The sequence below is a fragment of the Temnothorax curvispinosus genome, unplaced genomic scaffold, assembly GCF_003070985.1.
Source record: "Temnothorax curvispinosus isolate PA1 unplaced genomic scaffold, ASM307098v1 QBEX01012454.1, whole genome shotgun sequence".
In the NCBI taxonomy this organism is placed as follows: domain Eukaryota; kingdom Metazoa; phylum Arthropoda; class Insecta; order Hymenoptera; family Formicidae; genus Temnothorax; species Temnothorax curvispinosus.
In genome coordinates, this window is record NW_020222234.1 from 303,676 (window position 1) to 325,547 (window position 21,872).

General features: G+C 39.9%; 1 protein-coding gene and 1 pseudogene across 3 annotated transcripts in view; one reads left to right on the top strand and one right to left on the bottom strand.

Moving 5' to 3' along the window:
- The window catches only part of LOC112462461 (protein Shroom), a 132,432-nt gene extending 120,587 nt beyond the window's left edge, over nt 1-11,845 (top strand). For all 3 annotated transcript variants that reach the window (XM_025028259.1, XM_025028260.1, XM_025028261.1), the window contains exons 8-13: nt 4,444-5,038; nt 5,416-6,415; nt 7,009-7,156; nt 9,391-9,604; nt 10,029-10,295; nt 10,673-11,845. In XM_025028259.1, coding sequence (XP_024884027.1) covers nt 4,444-5,038; nt 5,416-6,415; nt 7,009-7,156; nt 9,391-9,604; nt 10,029-10,295; nt 10,673-10,924 — 2,476 coding nt within the window. In that variant the 3' untranslated portion in view covers nt 10,925-11,845. The remainder of the gene's footprint in view (nt 1-4,443; nt 5,039-5,415; nt 6,416-7,008; nt 7,157-9,390; nt 9,605-10,028; nt 10,296-10,672) is intronic.
- A 2,859-nt stretch (nt 11,846-14,704) lies between these two features.
- LOC112462477 lies at nt 14,705-20,925 on the bottom strand (annotated as a pseudogene).
- Between the last annotated feature and the right edge of the window lie 947 nt (nt 20,926-21,872).

Consider the following 21,872-nt stretch of genomic DNA (forward strand, 5'->3'; position numbering starts at 1 on the left):
AAATTGTACGACTGCCACGAGCTTGTACAGCGTTTCCTCCTTTTTTCTTCCTTCTCTCGCGCGGTTAATTCGCGCGCGTACACCGGCGGGCAGGAATACCTATATACGTGCGCATAGTCGAACTCGGCCTCGAGTTAATTACCGGGGTGTCGTAATGACCGATCGCCTTTCCCGACCGATCGGTGTCTACCGATCGTAGATCTGCTCTAATGAATACGAGACACCGAGCATGCAACCGTATCGACGTATCGATGTTCGCTGTGTAGTCTATCGAGCGGGGACGCGTATTTACGGGGCGCATACAGTGCAACGCTCGTGCATACTCGTTCGCGAGATCGACGGGAGATCGGCGCCTCGTTTCTTAATATCAACGGAAGCCCACGACATCAGTCGTCGCATAATTAAGTTGTCGGACAAAGGAACGAACATGATTCTCTGTTTGCAACCGTGATACATGAATGTCGGGTGCGTACCTAGAAATCTATAAATATTATGGAGCTCTTTATGCACGAAACCGAAAGGAAGATCCCCGTATCTTGTTTCTCGATCTTAATTAAAACGACGACATGATTCATTCGCATAATTAAGATGCCGAACAAAGTGTACGGCATTTTATTTATGGTGGCGGTATGCACGTCGTCGCACGTATCTATAAATGTTACAGCGCTGTACGTACCGTACGCTTGCGTGAATCATATCAATATCGCAGACGGAAAACACTCCTATCGAGCTTCATAAAATATTGACGCATATTTCTGTGAGTATATCAACACGCTGTGTAATTGATTTCCGTAAAGGAGAAGGTATAAATATATATCCGATACGAAATTTCTATAGAGATTACTAAACGAAGAACGATGTTACGGAATCTCGTTTAACCGCGATGTCCGTGAAACTATTTAAGCGTGCAGGTAAATAGTCATGACTGTTATTTGTGAATCATAGCAAACGATCGAGAGAAAAATCTTCTTATCGCACTTAGGTATACCTTGGCGAATATATCTACTTTTAGACGATAGAACTTGGAGATGCGAGATTATCTTTTAAAATGTACAGATATGCTGGGAACTTCTTATCGGGTTCTCTCGGAGAACGCCGGGTGACTGTATAGATAAACACTTTACCATTTATCTGGTACACAAAGTCGTTGGGGCGTGATAGCCGAGACGGCGTGGAGTGCTAAGACGAATACAACACCGGCCATCAATTATCGTGATATACTAGTACGTAAACTGGCTACTGATCAACCAGTATTCTCTCATCCCAGTATAATAAATTATTCAACGTTTTGTCCCGCGGCTGTGCTATCATTAGGCGTGCAAGTATATTTTTGCCATTCGCGTCACAGTACTCCTATCGAACGCACCAGTGCAAAATTTGTTGTTGATGCTCGCTGTATTTATTTATAAGTTATGCGTTGACATCACAAACACAGCCACTAGGAATAATAAAATCGTGAAGAGCACGGCGATTTTTACTCTCAGGGGAGTGCCGGAGGGACACATGTATATTTTTATTGTCGGGAAAGTCGCGAAGTATAATATTCGCAATACGCACGGCGCGCGTTTATTTTCTTCTTCTCGTTGTTTGTACATTTTATCTTTAAACCGATGACTATCTCTCTCCGTGTTCAATCGGCCACGAAAAAAAAGAGAGAAACATATATCGCGAAAGGCGTTCGGTGCGTGTACGCGGTTACATATGGGCGTTATTCGATGTAACTTTTAAGGCCCCGTGTTCGCGTGCGCTACTCATTGCTCTTCGTCGGACAGGATCGTTACTTATTTTACGAATGAGCCTCATTACTACCGACAGCTTAAAATTGCGGGATATATACGATCCGGCGAGGCAAGCACTTGTGAGATACATTTTTTGATTGATTTCGCAAAAAAAAAAAAGAAACGCGCGAATAACAGCGCATTAATATTTGTATTTATTTGGATATATCATGGTAAATTATAGCATTAACCGTTCATAATTGAAAATTTATAATAACAATTTTTATCCAAACATTCTCTCGTGTATGATCGTACTCATACTGTGCAAATATATTAAATTACATAATGTATATTCATTTCTATGGATAGCATATTATAAAAACTGCAATGCCTTATTAATGTTAATAAAATATTTATCTCGACATTGTAAAAGCGTCCCTTGTTACACTTTACGAGTTGCAGTTATTTCAATTATAATAGACTATACGTATGTCATTTCATGAATATTGAAATCGCAATGTCACGTGTGAGATTAGTTCTTCATTGCGCCGAAAATATGTACTAGAATACGATTTTGCAAAAGAATTCGATTTTCCCTACGTGATTAGAATTCGGACGCGAATTTTACTTTCGGCCTTTCTTTCCTAACTGTTTTGTTACGGTAAAAAAAACTTTCATTTCCCTTAGACATGCGCGACGAGAAGGAATAAAATTTAAGCAATGTAAGCCGGAGCAATTTGCGCAAAAGCCATCACGTCAATCTTTTAAGGATGAAAGCAGGACGCTTTTGAGGTTGGGCGATCGAGTAGAAATGAGTTCCTCCGTGCCGCAAATTTTAAAATGTCGCCCTTCCATCGCCTCAATCGAATAAGATTAATGCATGCGCGCAACGATCATTATAGGAGATTATTCTACCATTTAGTTTTTTATTTGATCGAGATAGCAACAAATCGAGAACATCTAAAGCTGTCCGTTAAGAATAATAATTTCGACGTTTTAGTGACACGACTTTGTATGCCCATGGACGGGATCTGACATTATGTGTTACATACGTTGTCATAAATATGGACGGGCTTAAATCGAGCACAATGTGAATGTAAGAGCGATATCGCGACAGTGACGGCATTTCAATGTCGTGATCCGATTAAAGAAGAAAAAATCAGTGCCACACGCATGCTTCGGATTAAGCCGAGGGGACCCTCGATTGTGTGCTCAAAAAATGATAAACGTTGGAACGATACAGCAATGTCAGTGTCGCAAATGTTAGTCTCGCTTCGGTGATCTCTATCTTCCAGGGCAGGAACGAAACGCTCGTCAGGGTAGATCGCGTCTTGCGTGCTCATAACTTCTATTTACACAAGACAGAACAGGAAAATAGATTTGCGAGAGAGAGAGAGAGAGGGAGAGAGAGAGAAAGAGAGAGAGATAATTTTTTATATTATTTTATAACTACATTGTTGTGCCTTGAAGAAAATCGTATAAGTCATGAACGAGTTGATTCTGAAGCGATGTGTTGAAGAGTTATATACAGATATATGTAAATAATATTATATTTAAATATTTATGTAAAAAGCATCATTACGATTAAATCGCACGATTAACGCGAAGATGCCTTATTGGAATAGTTACGCTTCCACGCAACATTGCAACCATTTCAAGGCATTCCGGTAAGAATTCTTGCGGTTGCTTATGAAAGATACAGAAGCCCGTGAGAAACTAATAGAACCGTAAAGGTATGCTGAGGAATTAAAATTCATGTAACACAATAGTAGCCGTATCCGGTCTCGATTAAACTGTTTTCATCGCCGCCAAGTTCTATGAGTTTCAAATGTAGTCATATTTATGACTTTGACCGACGATTAATCAATGTTACCGCACAATTAATCATTGAGGATACGTTGCTATAATTGCACAAATCTATACGGACAATAGAGCGATTTTATGTGAGATATCTCTCGTAGATTCTTTTTACGTGGTTTGTTAGGTCACTACATTCACTACTCTTCATTTATCTTCGTTTACGTATATTGTATCGCAAGTTATGTATAACAAAAAGACTTTGTATTAAGTTAATTACATTATAATATAAATGTTAGATACGTGACAGTCGTGAAAATCATCTGGCGAATTGCAATTACAATGATATTTTATATAATCGAATGCTTAAAATATCTCTTATTTAATATTTTATTAGCGATTGATGTAACATTTTATCTGGAATTACTAATTCAACCTAAGAATTAGTATTCTGGAAATATATACTATAAATAGCTTTACTCGATTCAATTTATCACGTCTAACATATTAAAGAAGATTTAGATGTACGTGACATCCATTTAACATCCACGTGACATGTATACACGTGTCTGCTTTCCTTGGATACGTTTCTACTTGATGCAGCTGTGCATGAGAATTAGTTATAAAAATACCATCGCAACAAAACGCGTCGGCGCATTTTGAATTGCGATAAAATAAAAAGCGAACATAAATACGGAAATTAATAAATCTTTCCAAGAATTAATTTATCAGAATTAGATAAATTTATGTATCGACAGATCCGAAAATTCGACAAATATACTATATATATATACTCATATTTTTTTCGGCATAATATCTTATCAAAACAGATAAGATATTTTTATTTTTTTCCTTGCGACATTATCGTTGATTATAATTGCGCGCGCAGCTCATTGCATCATGTAAAAATGCTTTTTTTTTATTTCAGAAGCCAGTCTAAGGCTTCCTATTTGGCCTACAGACGAGAGCGTGGTGCTCCCGATAGCGAGGGCAGCTACAAAAGAACCATGTCGCCAACTTCACGAATGGACGATTGGTCGCCTCCTAGGGATCACGACGATCCCGTACTTTTACGTGTCACCCCGCATCATCCACTACAGCAACAGCATCATCACCATCACAATAATCATCATCAGCAGCAACATTCTGATCTCTCCAAGTCATACAGCGTGGACGCTCTTCATCATCGATTGGAGGAGAGGTGTTCCCAGCAACAGCAGCAACATTCGACAGAGGTGGTCAGTAAACTCTCGCACGATCTCAACAAAAAGCTCCAGATCAGCGACGTAAGGTCTCGTACTAACGAAAATAACAACAACGACAACCTCGAGGACCGGCATCAACATCATCATCATCATCATTATCAAGAAAAGAGGCATCCGGACAAGAGACACGACTACGAGCAGCGCAGGGAAAGACTATCGCCGCAAAGCGTGGAGGTCCTTAATGACAGGAACAGGCAGCTAGAGCGAGAACGTCGGAAGTTGGCAGCGAGCTGCGAGCCCCTACCTCAAAATAGAGAGGTGAGATTATCTTCGGACAGATTACCTTCACGTAATAGCGATATTTACGTGTTTTTCGCATCTCAACGGTCTACCTATTTTTGCAACTTGTAAATATAGCGGTGTCAAGGACGCGCGAATTCAATTTACACATCTCTAGCATTCAATTTCTTGCCGAGCTCGCATAACGTGCTACGCACTTTGGCGTTTACTTCGTTATCATTATTCTGATAATTTAACATTCTCCAGTTTCTTCAGTTTACGTGCTTCAAACGATTACGTTCTTTAAACTTTAAAATATTTTAATATTTTATTCACTTTTATTTTATTTATTGTGCCGTATTGTCGTTTCCGGATTTTCCGCGAAATAATCAAGAGTCTCGGACGTTTACTTCCAGAAGCAGCTACGAGAAATCAGCGGTCCGCTTCCAATCGCCGGCGATGACTTCTTCCGCGAGAGAAGCGCTACGATCGAGATGACCTCGCAGAATATCGAATTACTAAATCGCCGTAATGAGAAGAGGATGAGTGGTGTGTCAACATCAAACAGCACAATATCCACGTATTCTATCAGCACGACAACGTCGTCAGTCGCTACGAGTTACGATAATGGCTGGGCCAGAAGACACGAAACGCAGAACTCGATAGAAGCTACCATCTTTTCCGACAGGCCACCACCACCAACGAGTTCACCGCCGAGATCACCGAACAGTGTCGAGACTACAACTCCACGAGGAGCTGTCCCGAGACGATCCGGAAGTTGCTCGAGCACCTCTTCCTCAGGAAGATCGATAGACGCTCGCGTATCGCCTCGAGTTTTGCTGTCCAGATCGTCTCCTAAGAGTTCTCTCGACTCTCTCACGCGGAACGAAGCTCGGATAGAATATGCCTCTAACAGAAAAGTCTCCAGCCCGACGCAAACGGATAATACAGGTTCCTGGAACAGATCCAACTCGCCGAGCCGACTGAGTCAAACGAGCGACACGGAATCGCGAATCGAGAGACTTTCATCTTCGAAATTTAGGACTGGCGGCAGGTCGTCCACGTCTTCGATCTCAAGCGTCTCCAAAACATCCTCTTCCTCCTCACCGAGAAATTCGCCGGTCGAGGAGGACAAGTCGTCTCCCAGATCGTCGCTCTGCGTGTCGCCCCAGCCAGGCATAGAAGGATTGACGTTGGTACAACGTACCGAGGTCGTGCTTCGGGTGAACGCGGCCACCAGCGACGCCGCCTCGCAAACCGATATCTTGGAGGATACGGAGCAAGATTTCTCGGGCAAAACTCAACGGTCGCTTCCGGAATCTAGGAAGAAATTACCGGAGGAGATCGAGTGCGAGGAACTCAGCAAGGATTTAGCCAGTCAACTCAGTCCCAACGACAAACTGGTGCCCATACTCGGTGAGTATTCTTTATCTTTATCGTTCCGTTTCAATTGCGTGAGTAATGGTTTTTGAAGAGCACCGTTCATCCGACGATTTTATTATTTGTTCCACGTCCACCATTAACTCACGCCAATGGAATTGATTCAATTAGATACGTTATTCAATTTTTAAACGGCGTTCGCTAACGCAGAGAACTCACGCTGACATATATATATATACGATCTGTCCAGTCGCCGTTACACTTACGCTGTCGCACGCTTATTTTACGTACACGCGTACGTTAGCCTCGCTCGAATGTGCGGATAATGTACGTACACTCGCGAGCACGCGCGCGCAATTACCATCCGTAACATGGTAGAGTCAAGCATTCGAGGGCAATAACCCTCTGTTTTAATAAGCGCTAATTTAATCAACGACACGACACTGCCTTATTCAATTATATGCCGTCACCGCGCGCCGCGCCGTCGCGATATTCGATGCAATCCCTTGTCGCATTATGGCTTCCATAAGAACGTGGAGATCTCTGGAGCGTGAAACGAAGTGTGCGAGGAGGGAAACGCGCGTACCGAGAACGCCTGATGATGTCCCTTTTTTTTTGCTTCTTATCAGTTCCAGCGCCGGAGCACAAGAAACCCACCGACTACGTTTCCGGCCTGTTCAGGGTGGAGGCGACCTTGCAGCCACGAACAAGACGACGGCTCTCCTTGGAAGAGTCAACGGCCTCCTGCAGCGAGGACGCGGACGTGGACGATAAAAAGTGAGCTCTTCTTATTCTCCTTTCCTTTTTTCTTCTTTTTTTTCTTTTTTTTCGGCTGAAGTTCACTTAATTAAAGCATATTTATGAGGCAGCTCACGCTGCGCCGATATCACGCGCGTTGTCTTCATCCGGCCGCATCGGCAAGGGTCAGTATAAGATTGTTGTTACGGGCGAAGCAGATAAGACAGCATAAATATAGACCAAACGCGATAATTGATAGTTTTCACGTGCTCGCGAGCATTGGATTACGTGCTATTAATCAACTTGAATGCCTCGGAATCCGAAGGCGTTCATTACAAGTGCAAATTCGCGATTCTCTTTACTCGACTTAATTGGTCGACGCGCACGTCTAGGAGGCGTATAATTTTAATAAACAAGTAGAAGTTTCTTTTTGCTCAATTATGCCGACTGTCGTTTTAAATTTCTCCAATCGCACACTCGCGCTCTGTGTGGTCGCTACTGGCAGGTAAAATAAACCTGCGTGGATCTTTTTGGAAGGACGCCAGATGTATCGTGTGCCGCCGTTTCACACGATATTTCGTGCGAAAAGAAGGCGGCACGTGTCCGAAAATATCTCGTTTAGCCCGACGTCAGTGTAGGGATTCTTTATTATTCGACGAGCAACGTTTATGTAGACGGCGAAATTCTTAACCGACGTCATTAATGAACTTGCCGTCTGGATTGGAATTGTTGTTTGATGATAAAATGGAATTTAACAAATCCAGCAGCAGCGGTCGGGAATGTCTTGTACAAACTTGTACAAACAAGCAAGTGCAGATGGTTTTTTCTTTACTTTGTAACGTTGCCCCTTTTATTCTTGCTTCCGCTTTTTCCTTTGTCGACTCAGACGTCTTACGCACATCGCATTGCAAAATATTGGAACATCTCATGTATTCAGAATTTATAGTTATCGTTAGGTTTTTCGATATATTCGTACTATCGCAACCATTTGCGTTTCACGGTTACTGTCTATTGTTCTTTATTTTTTATGACGTTACGACTCTTCCCTTTTTCGTCGATCCGGTCTATCTTGCGCACTCACGCGGACAATACTTCCTCCGTGCTCGAAGAGAAAGTGCCAAAGAACCGAGGCTGTTACGTAATCTGCCATAAATGATATTGTCAAGCACTACTACTCAGTACTTGTTCTCTACGCATCATATTATTTGCCAGTCTCCAACATATGGCTGAAAGTGACGCATCGTACTAACAAAGTGCTCGGCGTGCTTGCAACAAGTCGAAACGGGAAATGGAAATGGGCCCTCCAGAAAAGTATATACAACTTCTCGTTTTTGTTTCCTCCGGACGCTAAAGCGGTCGCGGTGTTAAGTGGCGTCGAAAATTCGTGGGCTACATAACAACGTGTAAATTGAAAAATTTCACGTAAGAACGAAGTGTGCTCAAGGACGCGGTAAAATCTCCGCCGATGAATTTAAGAGCCGGCCGAAAATCACCGAGGGAGAGACCGACGTGTTACGTTAAATTAGTTTTAGCCGATACGCGCGAACTTTCTACCATATTTTACGGCGAAAAGAAAGAAAAATCGGCACTTTCGAAAGCAATTTTAGATAGCAGTAAAATCGTGACAATTTCGTACGGACGTATCCGATATACACATGTAAAATAATGATTGAAGAGATAATTACAAGAAGCGGAATCCACTTCCGCTTCTTAACCGTGGTATTTCGTTTTTAACTGATCTCGAACCGTAACTCCCAGCAAATCGCACAATTGAACAACTTTTTTTAAATAAATGTGCGGTTCGATACAACTCGCTTTCCTTTATCACTTTCTCCTCTTTTATAGAACTCACCTAGATGTACAGGATCGCGCATGCTGTCGTTTAACTGATAACAATCTCGGCCGGCTTATGGATTACTTATTGATTGAGCATTTCCCATCCATAAACTTGAGAATCAAGCATCACGTGTATGACTTTGTTACTCATCACGGATGTCGATTACGAAAATAAACCGCGAATTCTACGCCGCAAAGTATTCCTCTGCATCCACTCGCAAATCATTCTGCTTTTCCCTGCCTCGCCTCGGAAACAGTGGAGGATTAATTCAATCGTGACTCACGTTCATTGACGCAATTCCCTGCCCTCTCGCAATGATGACAATTATAGGAATATCTCTGCATAAATACTGCAAGAGAGATAGAGAGGAGGACGGGTCCGGTATAGTCCGCATTAACCAACCGGAGGTGTAATCATCGTAATAAATTCTTTTCAGACACGAAACGATACCCTCAGCTCCCGTCACGCCACTGTCAGCCGATTCTACCAGCCCCCTGTCCCTCACCTCGGCTTATTTCACGACATCCGAGGGAAAGGCGAGGTTCCTGACGAGATACTCGCGAGACGCCAGGGACGCGGAGGGATTAACACATCAAGAGGATGCGCCGGCGGTTGTACCAACGAACAGCCTTGACCTTAGGCAGAAAAAGGTACTACTCCACAAACCGGAGCATAATTAAACGCGCTCGTCGGATGTGCTATAATTAACTCTATACGATTGCCCGCGACTAAATTTGATCGGTATGCGGTCGCGGAGCTCCTAGACAGTGGGGCAATAATGATTACGCGGAGATAAAATGATAATAAGTATCGTTACTATCGAGCCTCCGAGTACAATCTGAGCCTTATGTAAAATGTAATTACCGCGCTTTGGAATTTCTACTTATCATATATCTTTAAGGCCGGACTGTTACCTAACTAGTTGTTCATATAGCAAATTATTACCTCGCCTATTAGATATCCCCGTGTTTTCTTGGTCTGTCGAATCTCGCAATAAAAATTACGAGCGTTCTCATAGCGTCGTATCGACTCATGCGTGTAGGTATTCTAGAACTATGGATGATTTTTTTTCAGGAGGAGTTGATGATGCGCCTCGACAGGAAGCTGGTGGTTCTCAGGGGCGAGCAGGAGGCCGTAAGGGAGGAAGGTGAGGTGAACGAGACTCTGGGTGCGCGAGTCGCCGCTCGCGTTTCCGCTGTGGCTCGCCCGCCGGAAGCGTCCAAGTATCGGAATCACGTAGAGGAAGTCGGCAAGATTACGAGCCTTCTTCTCGGCCTCAGCGGCAGGTTGGCTCGCGCTGAGAACGCCCTTTATGGCATGCCGGCCGACCATGCGGAGAGAGTAAGTATGAAACTTCTTGTTTTCTTGCATGCTTGGTGCGAACGCTCTTCCATCGCCAATTAAAAGTAATTGTACATGGGATATAATATATCGCAAAATTATCGAATAAATACTTTATAATAATAGATCATACGCTAAATCAAATTATTGTGTACAAAAAAATGCAATAAAAAACAAATGCATAATTTTAGTCACGAGCAATAACGGTTTTTGTTTTAATATTTAATAGTTATCCAAAGTGCTTATCTGTCCGTTATAGATAATTATATTTATATTAATTTTTATGTGTAAATTTTTAAGCATTGCATTTTTTCGCAACAACATATACATACACAATTATAAATTTTTATTTATATCAATTTTATTATTCTGTGCAGAAAATTTTAGAGAGCAAACGAGATAAGCTAATGGATCAATTAGAAGAAGCGAAGATTCTGAAGAATAACATCGATAAACGTAGCGTGAATATGTCGGCGATCCTAGCAAAGTACCTGAATGAAGAGGAATTTGCTGACTACCAGCATTTTATCAACATGAAAGCGAAGCTGATAGTGGACGGTCGCGAGATACAGGACAAGGTGAAGCTTGGCGAGGAACAATTAGCTGCGTTGAAAGAGGCAATTGACTAGTCGTAACGAGGGACTTAGCATGCTAAGTTATTATGAAATCGATTCGTAAATAACCACCGTGCATTTCCAGGCGTGAACAATGGTGTTCCGCATAATGAGTCAAGCTGACTCGAAAATATAAGTTAATAGGGGTGAAAAGTTACGGGGACACACAAAAGAGAAATAAATATAGAAAGAAATGTGTACATCTTGTATCCTAAATGAATCAATTTTGTAGTTTAAAACAATACAAAACTTACTTTTTTACAAATTTTTTAAAAAATTACTTTAAGAATTAATTGCGATTAATTAAATATTTTTGAAAATTTAATTAAAAAACATTCCATACAAATAAATATCTTTGAGACAACAATACAAAGATGCAAAGTAATTTAATGCATGATAATGTGGAAATTTAATGCATGAAATTTTCTTTGCACATGACATAAAAGTACATTATGATGTTTTCTTGATGTTATTACGATCCAAGTGTGATCCCGAAATCTGAAGTGCCTAGTCTTTGTTAAGCTTGCATCGATTTTGTTGTGTTTCCCCGGTAATTGATCCACAGAAAGAAAATAGTATATCGCTTATACATTATGTGAAACCTATCATCATGCTTAGACATCATGCCGAAAACAATTACAAGGCGCTACAAAGAGTAAAGATTATTTCTCAAATTTCTTTTTGAGAAAAATTATAATTACGCGCTAACACGATTGTCATTAATTACAGAAATGCATTTGTAAATATATATACCAGGAACAATGCGCAGTCCTGAATAAGAAAAGCCAGAACGTGCGTAAACGAAAGATGAAAACGGTCGATTGAGAACGTTAACGTTGCGTAATAAGTAATACGGCTAGTGATACATATATATGTAAATCATATCTATATATATGTATGTATTATTTTTGTGTACCGATCGACGCTAATAATAATTTTGCGTAGAACGTATTTGAAAATTATTGAAATCAAAATTTTAATATATTTCTAAATATATCTATATTATATGGATATATGTAAGTGTGTGTGTATTTTCGTACGCGAATTGCCTTTAGAAATGCATCGGTAACGCCGTGCAGTGTAAATCCGGTGCGATATTTGCCCGTACGTATGCAACCAATGGACGTTCGAAAATGCTAACAATTTCTCACATGTTTAGAGAGCCCTTTGTTTAAAAAACGCAGAGCAAAAGATGCTGAAGATTCGAGAATGCACGTTATGTTAGTTACGTTAATTTATCGTAAATTTTCTCGATCTGAAATTACTCGTGGTGCCTTCTTATATACGATACGACATGTGATATAAGAGGTAAGGGGAATTTACGTTCTGTCTAAACAACTGCGCGGCGTCTAAGCAACTAAACGATGCAGGCAACCGAAGCGACGTTTTATGTGTATATAATAATAAATATATTGTAAGTGCATATGTGTGTGTGTTCATACTCCGACACACATATACCATATATACACATACATACATTCATACATACATACATACATATACACGGTACACATAAACGAATACTATTTTTACGTATTATTCTAACCCCCCGGGGGCCCTCGTGGGCCTCTATGACGCTTGTGATTTTATTTACTCTATACGATCCCACCAAGGAGTCTCGAAAGTATCGCGGGACCGCGCGTCGTATTCGAGCCTCCATGGTGGTCCAGCGAGAAATTTTATGCCACAGTCAAACAAATTCCCATTTTGCTCTTTTTTTCTCTCTGTCTCGTTTTACATTCTCGTTTGTAAATTACGCGTTTTTTTCAATACCGATCAATACTTCCTCCCCGCTCATCGCTCTATCGAGGGCGGAGAAGAGACTACAAGCGAAATTACACTGGACCTCCGAGAATCTTTGGGCTCGGTAATGAGACACTTACTGAGGACCCATGGATTTCGAGACGGAATCCATCCAAACCGCACCTCTACGAAAAAGAAATATTCGATTTCGTTCCATTATAAATACAAACTTTCTTCGTGACGCGAACGCGCTTGATCTCAGACGACATATAACTCGTCACGGCGAGACAGACAGCACGGCGCCAGAGATAGCGTGTCACAAATCGGGACCTAGACGGCCGCGACGATAATGATTGCGCATGAGAAAGACTGAGTACAGGGCATAAAATTTTGCGGCGTGTATTAGTCAGTTTCTGTTCCTCGTTTATTTCTCGATGTTCGCGAATCGGCTGCGGCGGGTACTGCAATCTTGCCGTTAATCGAAAGAGTAGCAGCCACCGTGTTACAATATGTTTGCGAGCAGCAAAACATCACGCGGCGGCAACGATGTCATCGAATGCGACTACCATCTGTACTCATCCCCCGCCATGAATAAGGCGCAGCTGTTGTACATAACAAATTAATCGAAACATGGTGCTCTGGATATCTATTTTTTACGAGAAGAAACGTTCCATTTATTCGTAAGCTATCACTATAGCTAAAGACATTAATATTTAACGTTCTCGCTGTGTACATATTACTACATATAATTTTACGTGATGCAAAGGCAACATAATAATTACACATACACATTCACGTGTCACCTGTAAGCGACAACGCTAGGTCGTTGTTAATCTGACAATATTATCCCATACAGATGTATGTACTACGAAATCATCATTACGATAATTACATTTCTCAAGCTCGCTTGCAATAAATAACATGTTGAAATTCAAACGAAATGACTATTTCTTTATAATAACTTACCATGCTCTTAAGCTTTGTTATGTTATTAAAATCGTTAGTTATACGTTTGCGCTCCTTGAAAAATTTATTGTACGCTAGCATGTTATTAACAAGTCTTACTGAGTAAGTAATAAGCCAAAACAATTAAATTAATAAATATTATAAAAGTTCATTTATTTTGTAATATTTTCTTTTATAAATTTAATTTATAGCTTTTTCTATATTACAAAAAATTGGAGCAAAATTTTGACGAATAATAGAGTAAAAAAATTTGTATTAGATATTAAATTGTAGCTATAAATTCGAAACAGAACCATTATCAGAATTCATTAATGAATAAATTTTCGTAAAATCGGAGGTTATTATATTATCATTCAATGATATACTCTGCCTTTATGAATAACTACTTTGGTGGTCGCACCGCCACTAATGTTACCAACAGCAGTTTGCCGCATTTTCGAAATTCTGACACATCACAGGAATTTTCATTCACACAATTATTTCATAACATAATTGCATACCTAAAGATCATTAAATTTATAATGATGCAATAAAAAACATGCATTAAATATTTTTATGATGTTTTTTCATTATCTGTAGTGGCGAATGTAGGAACTCCAGAATACTCTTTGGTGATAGTAGGTAACAAGGTAAATATCATCAAACGAGAAATACCAATGATTTCAAAATATATTAAAAAGTTCTCGACTTATCCTGATGGAATATCGTAACATTAGGAAAAAGATAATATCAATAAAATAATTATCTTCAAAAAAGTAATCCAAATAATTTTATAGAATTTACATGTCTTGAAGTTCTCTAATCATGATTGCCACGATTAGAAAAAATATAAAAACATTTAGTAATTTATTCTATAAATAATGTTCGCATTCTTTCTTTTTTTTTTGTAATTTTCTATGTAATTATAGCAATAATATCTGTTTACAAAACGTTAAATAAAATCGATACTTTCTACATTATTATTCTATAAATAATGTTCGCATTCTTTCTTTTTTTTTTGTAATTTTCTGTGTAATTATAGCAATGATATCTGTTTACAAAACGTTAAATAAAATTGATACTTTCTACATTATTTTATACCGACTATGAAGATCAGTCATAAAAATGATTTAGTTTTTTTAAATACACATATTTCAACTATCTCGATAGAGTTTCTCTTACCATGATTTAAATAATTTTATTCTAATAAAAGTTGAGACACGTCTAACAGAATACATAAGATCGCATAGTATTACTCTTCGTTCGGTCATACCATTATCGTAGATGCGAAATCGAATAAAAATATAAAAGTATATTCTCGATTTCTTTTTGAGCTTTGTCTTAAATTCCTCTTCTATCACTAATAGTAGAGTATTAGCGTCTATCCACCTGATAATTTCGTTACACTTCTTGATGATACGCTTTCGATCAGCTTCCAATATCTTTTCCTTGATGTTCTTTTCCTCGACCGTACCCTTCGTGTTAAAGCAATATGGCTCGAGGTTGTTCTCAGCTCTTTCCCTTTGTTTCTCGTCTTCGGTGTGATATCTTTCCGCTTCGTTCACCATTCGCTCGATGTCTTCTCTGCCGAGGTGTCCCTTGTCATTGATAATATAATCATTATTTTATTCTTTTTGTTCTTCGATTTTCCACTGAGACTTTCAGAATGCTGTTGGCGTCAATGTCGGACGTAACCTGAGGGCAAAAATAAATTGCGTGAGAAAAAAACCCGCGGTATCCCTTTCTTGCTCGGCTTCTCCCCCTTTCAACTGGACCCGTCTGCTTTCGATTTCTTTCGTTCTCTTTTGCGATTTTGTTCCGTGCGCAGACTAGCATCCCGGATGCTTATCCGAACGGTCTGACAATTCCAATAGAGTCCCTTCCGATTCGTGCGTCGATGGCAGCGGGCAGAAAAGGAATCTCGGGACACGAGAATCGCCCTCTGCCTTCGCTCTTATCCTTTGAGCCGACCTATACATTCTCGCTCAAGAATCCTTCTTCCTTTTTTTTATTGCGATACTACTCAGTACAATCCACCATCGGCCGGCCTATTGCCTCGTAGGATTGTTTTCTTATCTCCGACGTTGATCGTCGGAAACGTTTATTAGCCGTTTGAGCTCTGGAGGCTCTCTCTTTTAATTACTGATCGGTGATCATTAAAGCAGTCAACTGCGGTAAAGGAGATGGTGCAGAGAGTCTTGCAAAGAAAGCGAAACAAATTTGAGAAGAAACATCAATGGGGGTGACTAAATATATATCTGAAGTAGATTCTCAATCAAATATATATTTAGTCATATATTATCTGTTCTATTTTGTTTAAAATTTTGTCACTTATTCTTATATATTAATTATTAATATTATTCAGAAAATTAACTACAGCATGATTCACACAATATCCACATAAATCTTGCAAGAATAAATAATTCACTTTTTCATACAATGTAATTTTCATAGTTCTGCGAATAACGGTGTCTCTGTACGTGATATTTCTTTTCTGATTGGAAATATATATTTAATATATCACATTACCTTTTCTAACTCGTTAAAACGTATATTTATCACAAGAAATTCAATTTTAAAAAGAACGGTTTCTCATAAAAATACTCAAATTAATACATAACTGGAGCGCTTTCCTAGATTTTCCGGTATCTCGATCGCTTTTAAAATTCTATCTAATTTTGTTATGTTACGCGAAATCTATTTCGATCTAAAGTGATGCTGAGCGGTGTTATAGCGGGAAGCTTGAATTTTCCTAAAAGTAGTCTTTGGTCTCATTGCCTTTTCCCCTTGGTAAACTCGTATTAGCACGCTCAACTGATTGTCGGTGTTTCGTGGTGAACGTCTGCGTTTGTTTTGTCGAGATTGTCGTATTGTGTCTGATGGGAGCATGCAGTCATCATGCTATCGGCCGTCTCGATGCCAAGTGAAAGAAAAGGATTATGTACGACTTCGGACTTGTCACCGTGCAAAATGGTAACCCGGACTGCTGTGCCGTAGGCAACAATCTCGTCCGAGTTTATAGACTTTATATAATTCCTTGTTGTTGAAGAAATCCTAAGAAAGTGGCTGAAAATTGATTCTGCCAAATTCTCAGAGAATACTATTGACAGAAAGTGTATCCAGTTTCTCTACGGTTAGAGAAACGGAGATGAGAGTGGCGGGGGAGTGTCTGTTGGTTTTGTCATCTAGCTCATTAATACCATAACGAACACCTGGCGACAACCCTCGTGTTTTCTCTACGTGTGCCACCCCTACGACTTTTCACCGCGTCAAGGCGGAGAAGGGGATGGCGCGTGGAAATTGAATCGCATTTTAATGTGTTTTGTCACCGAACGTAAACACTTAGCATTATCTTGGCTTTTATCACAGGAAATTGAGTAAACAAATGTTAATTTGCCTGATTAAACGACGAGCTGTTTTAACCACGGCACGTCTTTGAAATACACGCCTTGATAGGCAAAGCGATGACATGAGATTAGCTATAACTTCCCAGGTAGGAATATACAAATGGCCCAGTCTCGAGCCAGGCTTGTTCCAATGAGGAGAAAGTATGGGCCAAGCATGGCAACTAGACTGGCCCAAGCCTGGTTAAAGCCTGGAATGATAACCTCGGGCGAAGCTCGGGGTGGTCAAGGTGCCAAGCTTGGCCCAAGGCTTGGGTAACAATGAAGCCAAGCTTGGCTCAGAGTAGAAAAATAATACAGCCAGGGCTCATTTTTCTTTTACAAATGATTATTTAATATTCAATATGTTTTTATTGTTATATCTATTATTGTTACAATATGATTTAATATTTTCAAAAAGGGTTATGTCAGAGACCCTGCTAATGAGCACGCTCTGACTGGCGAACTAGAACGCTGGAAAAACCCTGCCGAGCTGCCCTAGATATAAGAATCGATGTTGAATATTAATCACGCGAAAGTATACTGGCGATGCGCCGCGTAGCGGGCGCGAGCTGAACTCTCTCGCCGCGCGAGCCCGCGCTGTTTGGTTGTGCTATGGCAGCTACATTGGGTCAAGGTTGGGCCGGCTGAAGGCCCAAGGCTTGACAGATTCACGCTTGGCTCACGCTTGGTCCAGGCTTGGCGCAATAGTCCAGCATTGGCGATTCCTACCTGGGTTGTAGAAGCTTTTGAATAGTGTTATCCTCGTTGATCCATCAACAAGCACTATATCATGAATCTTTGCCTTATCCGTTTTAACGTTACATAGCGCCTTTTCTATAAGCTCCAAATAACTATTAAGAGATCCTGGCTTAATTCCTCGAAACGGACGCAAGCGATCAAAGTGTAAAAGTCGATGTTATTCAACAAAGCATATTGATTTCAAGGCTGATCTGTGTAGAAGAGGACAGAATCCTTTTGACACACTCAAAGGCAGTTTTCAGCCGACAAATGGTTCGCTCCGCTCGCTTATTCTTCATCAGATCTTTCTTGTATTTTCTCACAAAATTCTTGCGCATAATGTCTTGACCATATGGTTACCGAAATCTTCTCCACCAAAATAAATATTACCGACTGTTAACTTTTGGCAAATATTATCCATAAGATGTAATAAACTTTATTAAAATTTTGTATACAAAAAAATTGTACCTTTGCTCTTTCTAAATTATTTTTTAAATCAAATAAACGACGATTGTTTTATATGTCAAAATTGAATCTTTTTAAGCTGTTCTATTAAACGATATATATGTATATTTCATTGAAATTAAATATTAAATAATTCTAATGCTCGTGTCATTAGAATTCATTGTCATTATTCAGTGTAAATATCCCAACACAAAAATTTGATTGTCATCTTTAGATGACATGCAGTATGGAATTTTCCTATTGATGCGCTAGGTATGCAAGCTTATTTCAAATATGCCATCGTCGATAGTTAGTATTGATACGTTGCCGCCGAGATCGAAGATCAGAAACGTTCCTTTCACCGCGGCCCTTTTTGTCGAGCCCGTAAGCGATGGCGGCTGCGGTCGGCTCGTTAATGATCCTCAGGACGTTCAGAATGGCGATAGTGTCCGTGTCTTTCGTAGCCTGACGTTGAGAGTCGTTGAAGTACACCGGCACCCATGATCACAGCGCGTTCGTGATGGTGATGTCCAAGTAAGCTTCCGCAATTTCCTTCATCTTGGTCAAAACCATCGAGGAGATCTCTTCGGGGAAGAAAGATTTCGCTTCGCCCCTGTAATAATACGTAACGAGTAATTAATGGAGCAGTACGAGGATGAAAAACACTAGGAGTAAACTTATGAAGGAAGGAACGCGCGTGCTTATATAATCAGTACGATCGACCCGATTCTTCACGCGGCACGGATATTTTTTTTCTCTTTCATCAAGCGCATATCATATATATACCTATATATCAGAACGGAATTATCCTCATCGCCATTTATACACATAATTAATATATACGCTCACTTTAGTCAGATTTTTGGTTGTTATCATTGATGACTGTGTGAAGGGTCGATGCCTCATGTCGGATTGCATTGATGAGTTTTTGAATCGTTTACCGATTAATCTTTTAGTCTGTAAAACAATTTATTTAAATTCTTCTTGCACTCTTCATGTATTCAAATCGCTATTAATCTTAATAACAAAGGAAGTTATAGCATATATATGTGCGCAATAATGCAGAAATTTTTATATATACAATTACAATAAAAAATTGTTCGGAGTATTCTATTAAATAAAAATATTACATTAATTAATTTACCTATTTGTTATTTATAAAATAAAAATTAAAACTTTAAATTCGAAATAAAAACTAAAAATAAAAAAATCTCTTTTCTCTTCTTTTTTCTACTGTGCTCTTTTCCAGGTTTAAATATACGGTTTTATTGTAACATTGGTCGACTAAATTGTGTTGAGAGGTAGCCGTTGCTGGTTCCGCGGCAGAAAGTAGGTGAATTGAAAGGAACTGTCTTCTGCGAGGAGAAATTAATTCTGTAAAATTGCACTCGCTATCTTCAAAGCTGCGAATCGCTTCTAAAACTCGGTGAATTCTCTCTCCTATGCCCCTATTCAACGAAAAAAAAGAAATTGTTTTTACATTCTACTGTTGAACTGCAAAACTTTTGTTTTTTAATAATACACCTCTTTTCAAGATAGTGTACACACATATACGCACACAACCAGTCATTGTTTTAAGAGAGTGACCATTACCGGTTTCTAGGCCCTTTTCTATACGGTTTCAAATATGGTTAAAATAAATATTCTCTCTTTTCTCCAACGTGAAAAGAGAGAAAAGAGGAAAGATGAACCGTGCAAGAAGTTCAGACAAAAAGAACAGGTCTAATGGTTAAAAGAAGACAATTTGCAAATATGCCGCTATTTATTGCACGACGTCCACGCGAATATCAAATTTTTGCCAATGGTTAAACTATTTGAGCTGTTTTATATCCTGTGCAGTGAGATTTCGTCACCGCAACTTACGGCAATGGGCATTTAACTTGTCTTATCGTAAAACGTTCCACAACTTTTCCACGAAGATGTTACGCGCGTCTATTCCTCGCTTTCAGTTTTAATCTTGTTGAGTCTTGTCGAGAGTTAAAAATCAGTTTACGATCGTTCGCCGAGCCAAACTTTCCGAACAGAACGAGAGAGATCCACTCGACGAGAACGGCGACTTGTCTCGCGATGCAAAATCGTCGCGGTGTGAGGATGTAGCCCTAATTGGAAGCGGACGTGAGTCCAGCTAAGACAGCTACTCCAAAAGGAAGCGGTTGCGGCTATTATCAGCATCATAAACAGAGTCTGTTACGGCGGACCAGCCGTATCCCAAGTCCGTATACGAGCGATAGTAGATTTCGAAGCAGCGAGTCGATTTGGCGGCGCCGAAACGAGCGCATTACCGACTTCGCCGGTAGTTCCGGCGATTCTCTTCTTCCCTTGTTCTAACAATGGTGAAATACCGCAGCTGCGAGCAGAAACAGAAGCAAAAACAACGGATACATTGGGTAAACTACGCGCTCACTAGCAACCTTGCCGCTTGCCAAATCGCTTGATCTCGGCAGTCTCCGCGGGGCACTACTGTTAAAATTTTATTCGCGGTTGTTGCCACGTGACTATTCGTGCGAATTCTATCGAAATAGCTCATGCGACTCGCGCAAAAGACAAATCAAGAAATCTACCTAACGCAAATCTGTACAAGAAAGTTCATCAAAAATCGTATCCGTAGAATTCAAGACTAGATTCCTTGCTATATCGTCGATCATTCTCTATAAACGCAACGTAGCTCAGTGATGCGAATTTCTTGATTGTTAGCGATAATCCTTCATCGACACAAGAATAGGTCATGCCCAGATCGATGCAGACCGCCGGTTCTATCATTGTGGACCTGAAATTTTGGGAAGCAGCGACATGGATTTGATCGTTGAATCGCGATTCCGTTACGTTGTTTCGTAACGTCCCCGGCGTTGTCTATTGTCCTGTCAATTTCGGCCTTCGCCGTTCCGAGCATCATAATTACAGGAATGAATTATGTAGGAATTGAGAACCGATTGCATCCTTGCGCCGAACCGAATTAACACTTATTGGTTAGATAAATTTTCCATTTGCATCGTTGCGCCAACATTACTGATAAAAACAAAATTTTACATGTATAATTATGAATAAAATTTCTTACTTATCTATAATTCATTAAGAGAAACAATATCTTCTAATTATTATCTGATTTGACATTTTTGCTCGAGATATCGAACGTTCGATACTGCGTATCAATCTTGCCGGTCTACCCGCGTTATTGCGTTCCATAACACGTTGATTGCTAACAATATTTTAATTATATTATATATTCGATTAACAATTAATACGACAGACACACAGAGGGTTGATTAAAATGTTGATTGCAATGCCGGCGGCCAATTATACGGTGCTTTGTGGCAGAAAGTGAGGCGCGATAGAAAAACAGCGAGCGCAAGATAAATGTAATTTTAATAATCTGCACATATCTTAAAATCCTGTCCCGCATGACAATTTTGAAAGCGGCCAGAAGATTTGATGTGAATCATACGTAAATTCGACACGTGACACGTTGACTCCCTCGCGCTATCGTATAATCTGAAGAGGGTCGAATATACGTTCGTGACCAGCGTCGTGAACGAAATGACGAACGAAGGGCGACGATCATACAGCCTACTCCTTTTATGACGTCATAACAAAGTTCCGATATGACTTAACTTTTTCTTCCACTCACGTGATGACGAGATATTATGGTCTCTTTCTTTTTATCATCTCCTCTTTCTTTCTCTTTTCGCCATTGATTGCTGCAACTTTTT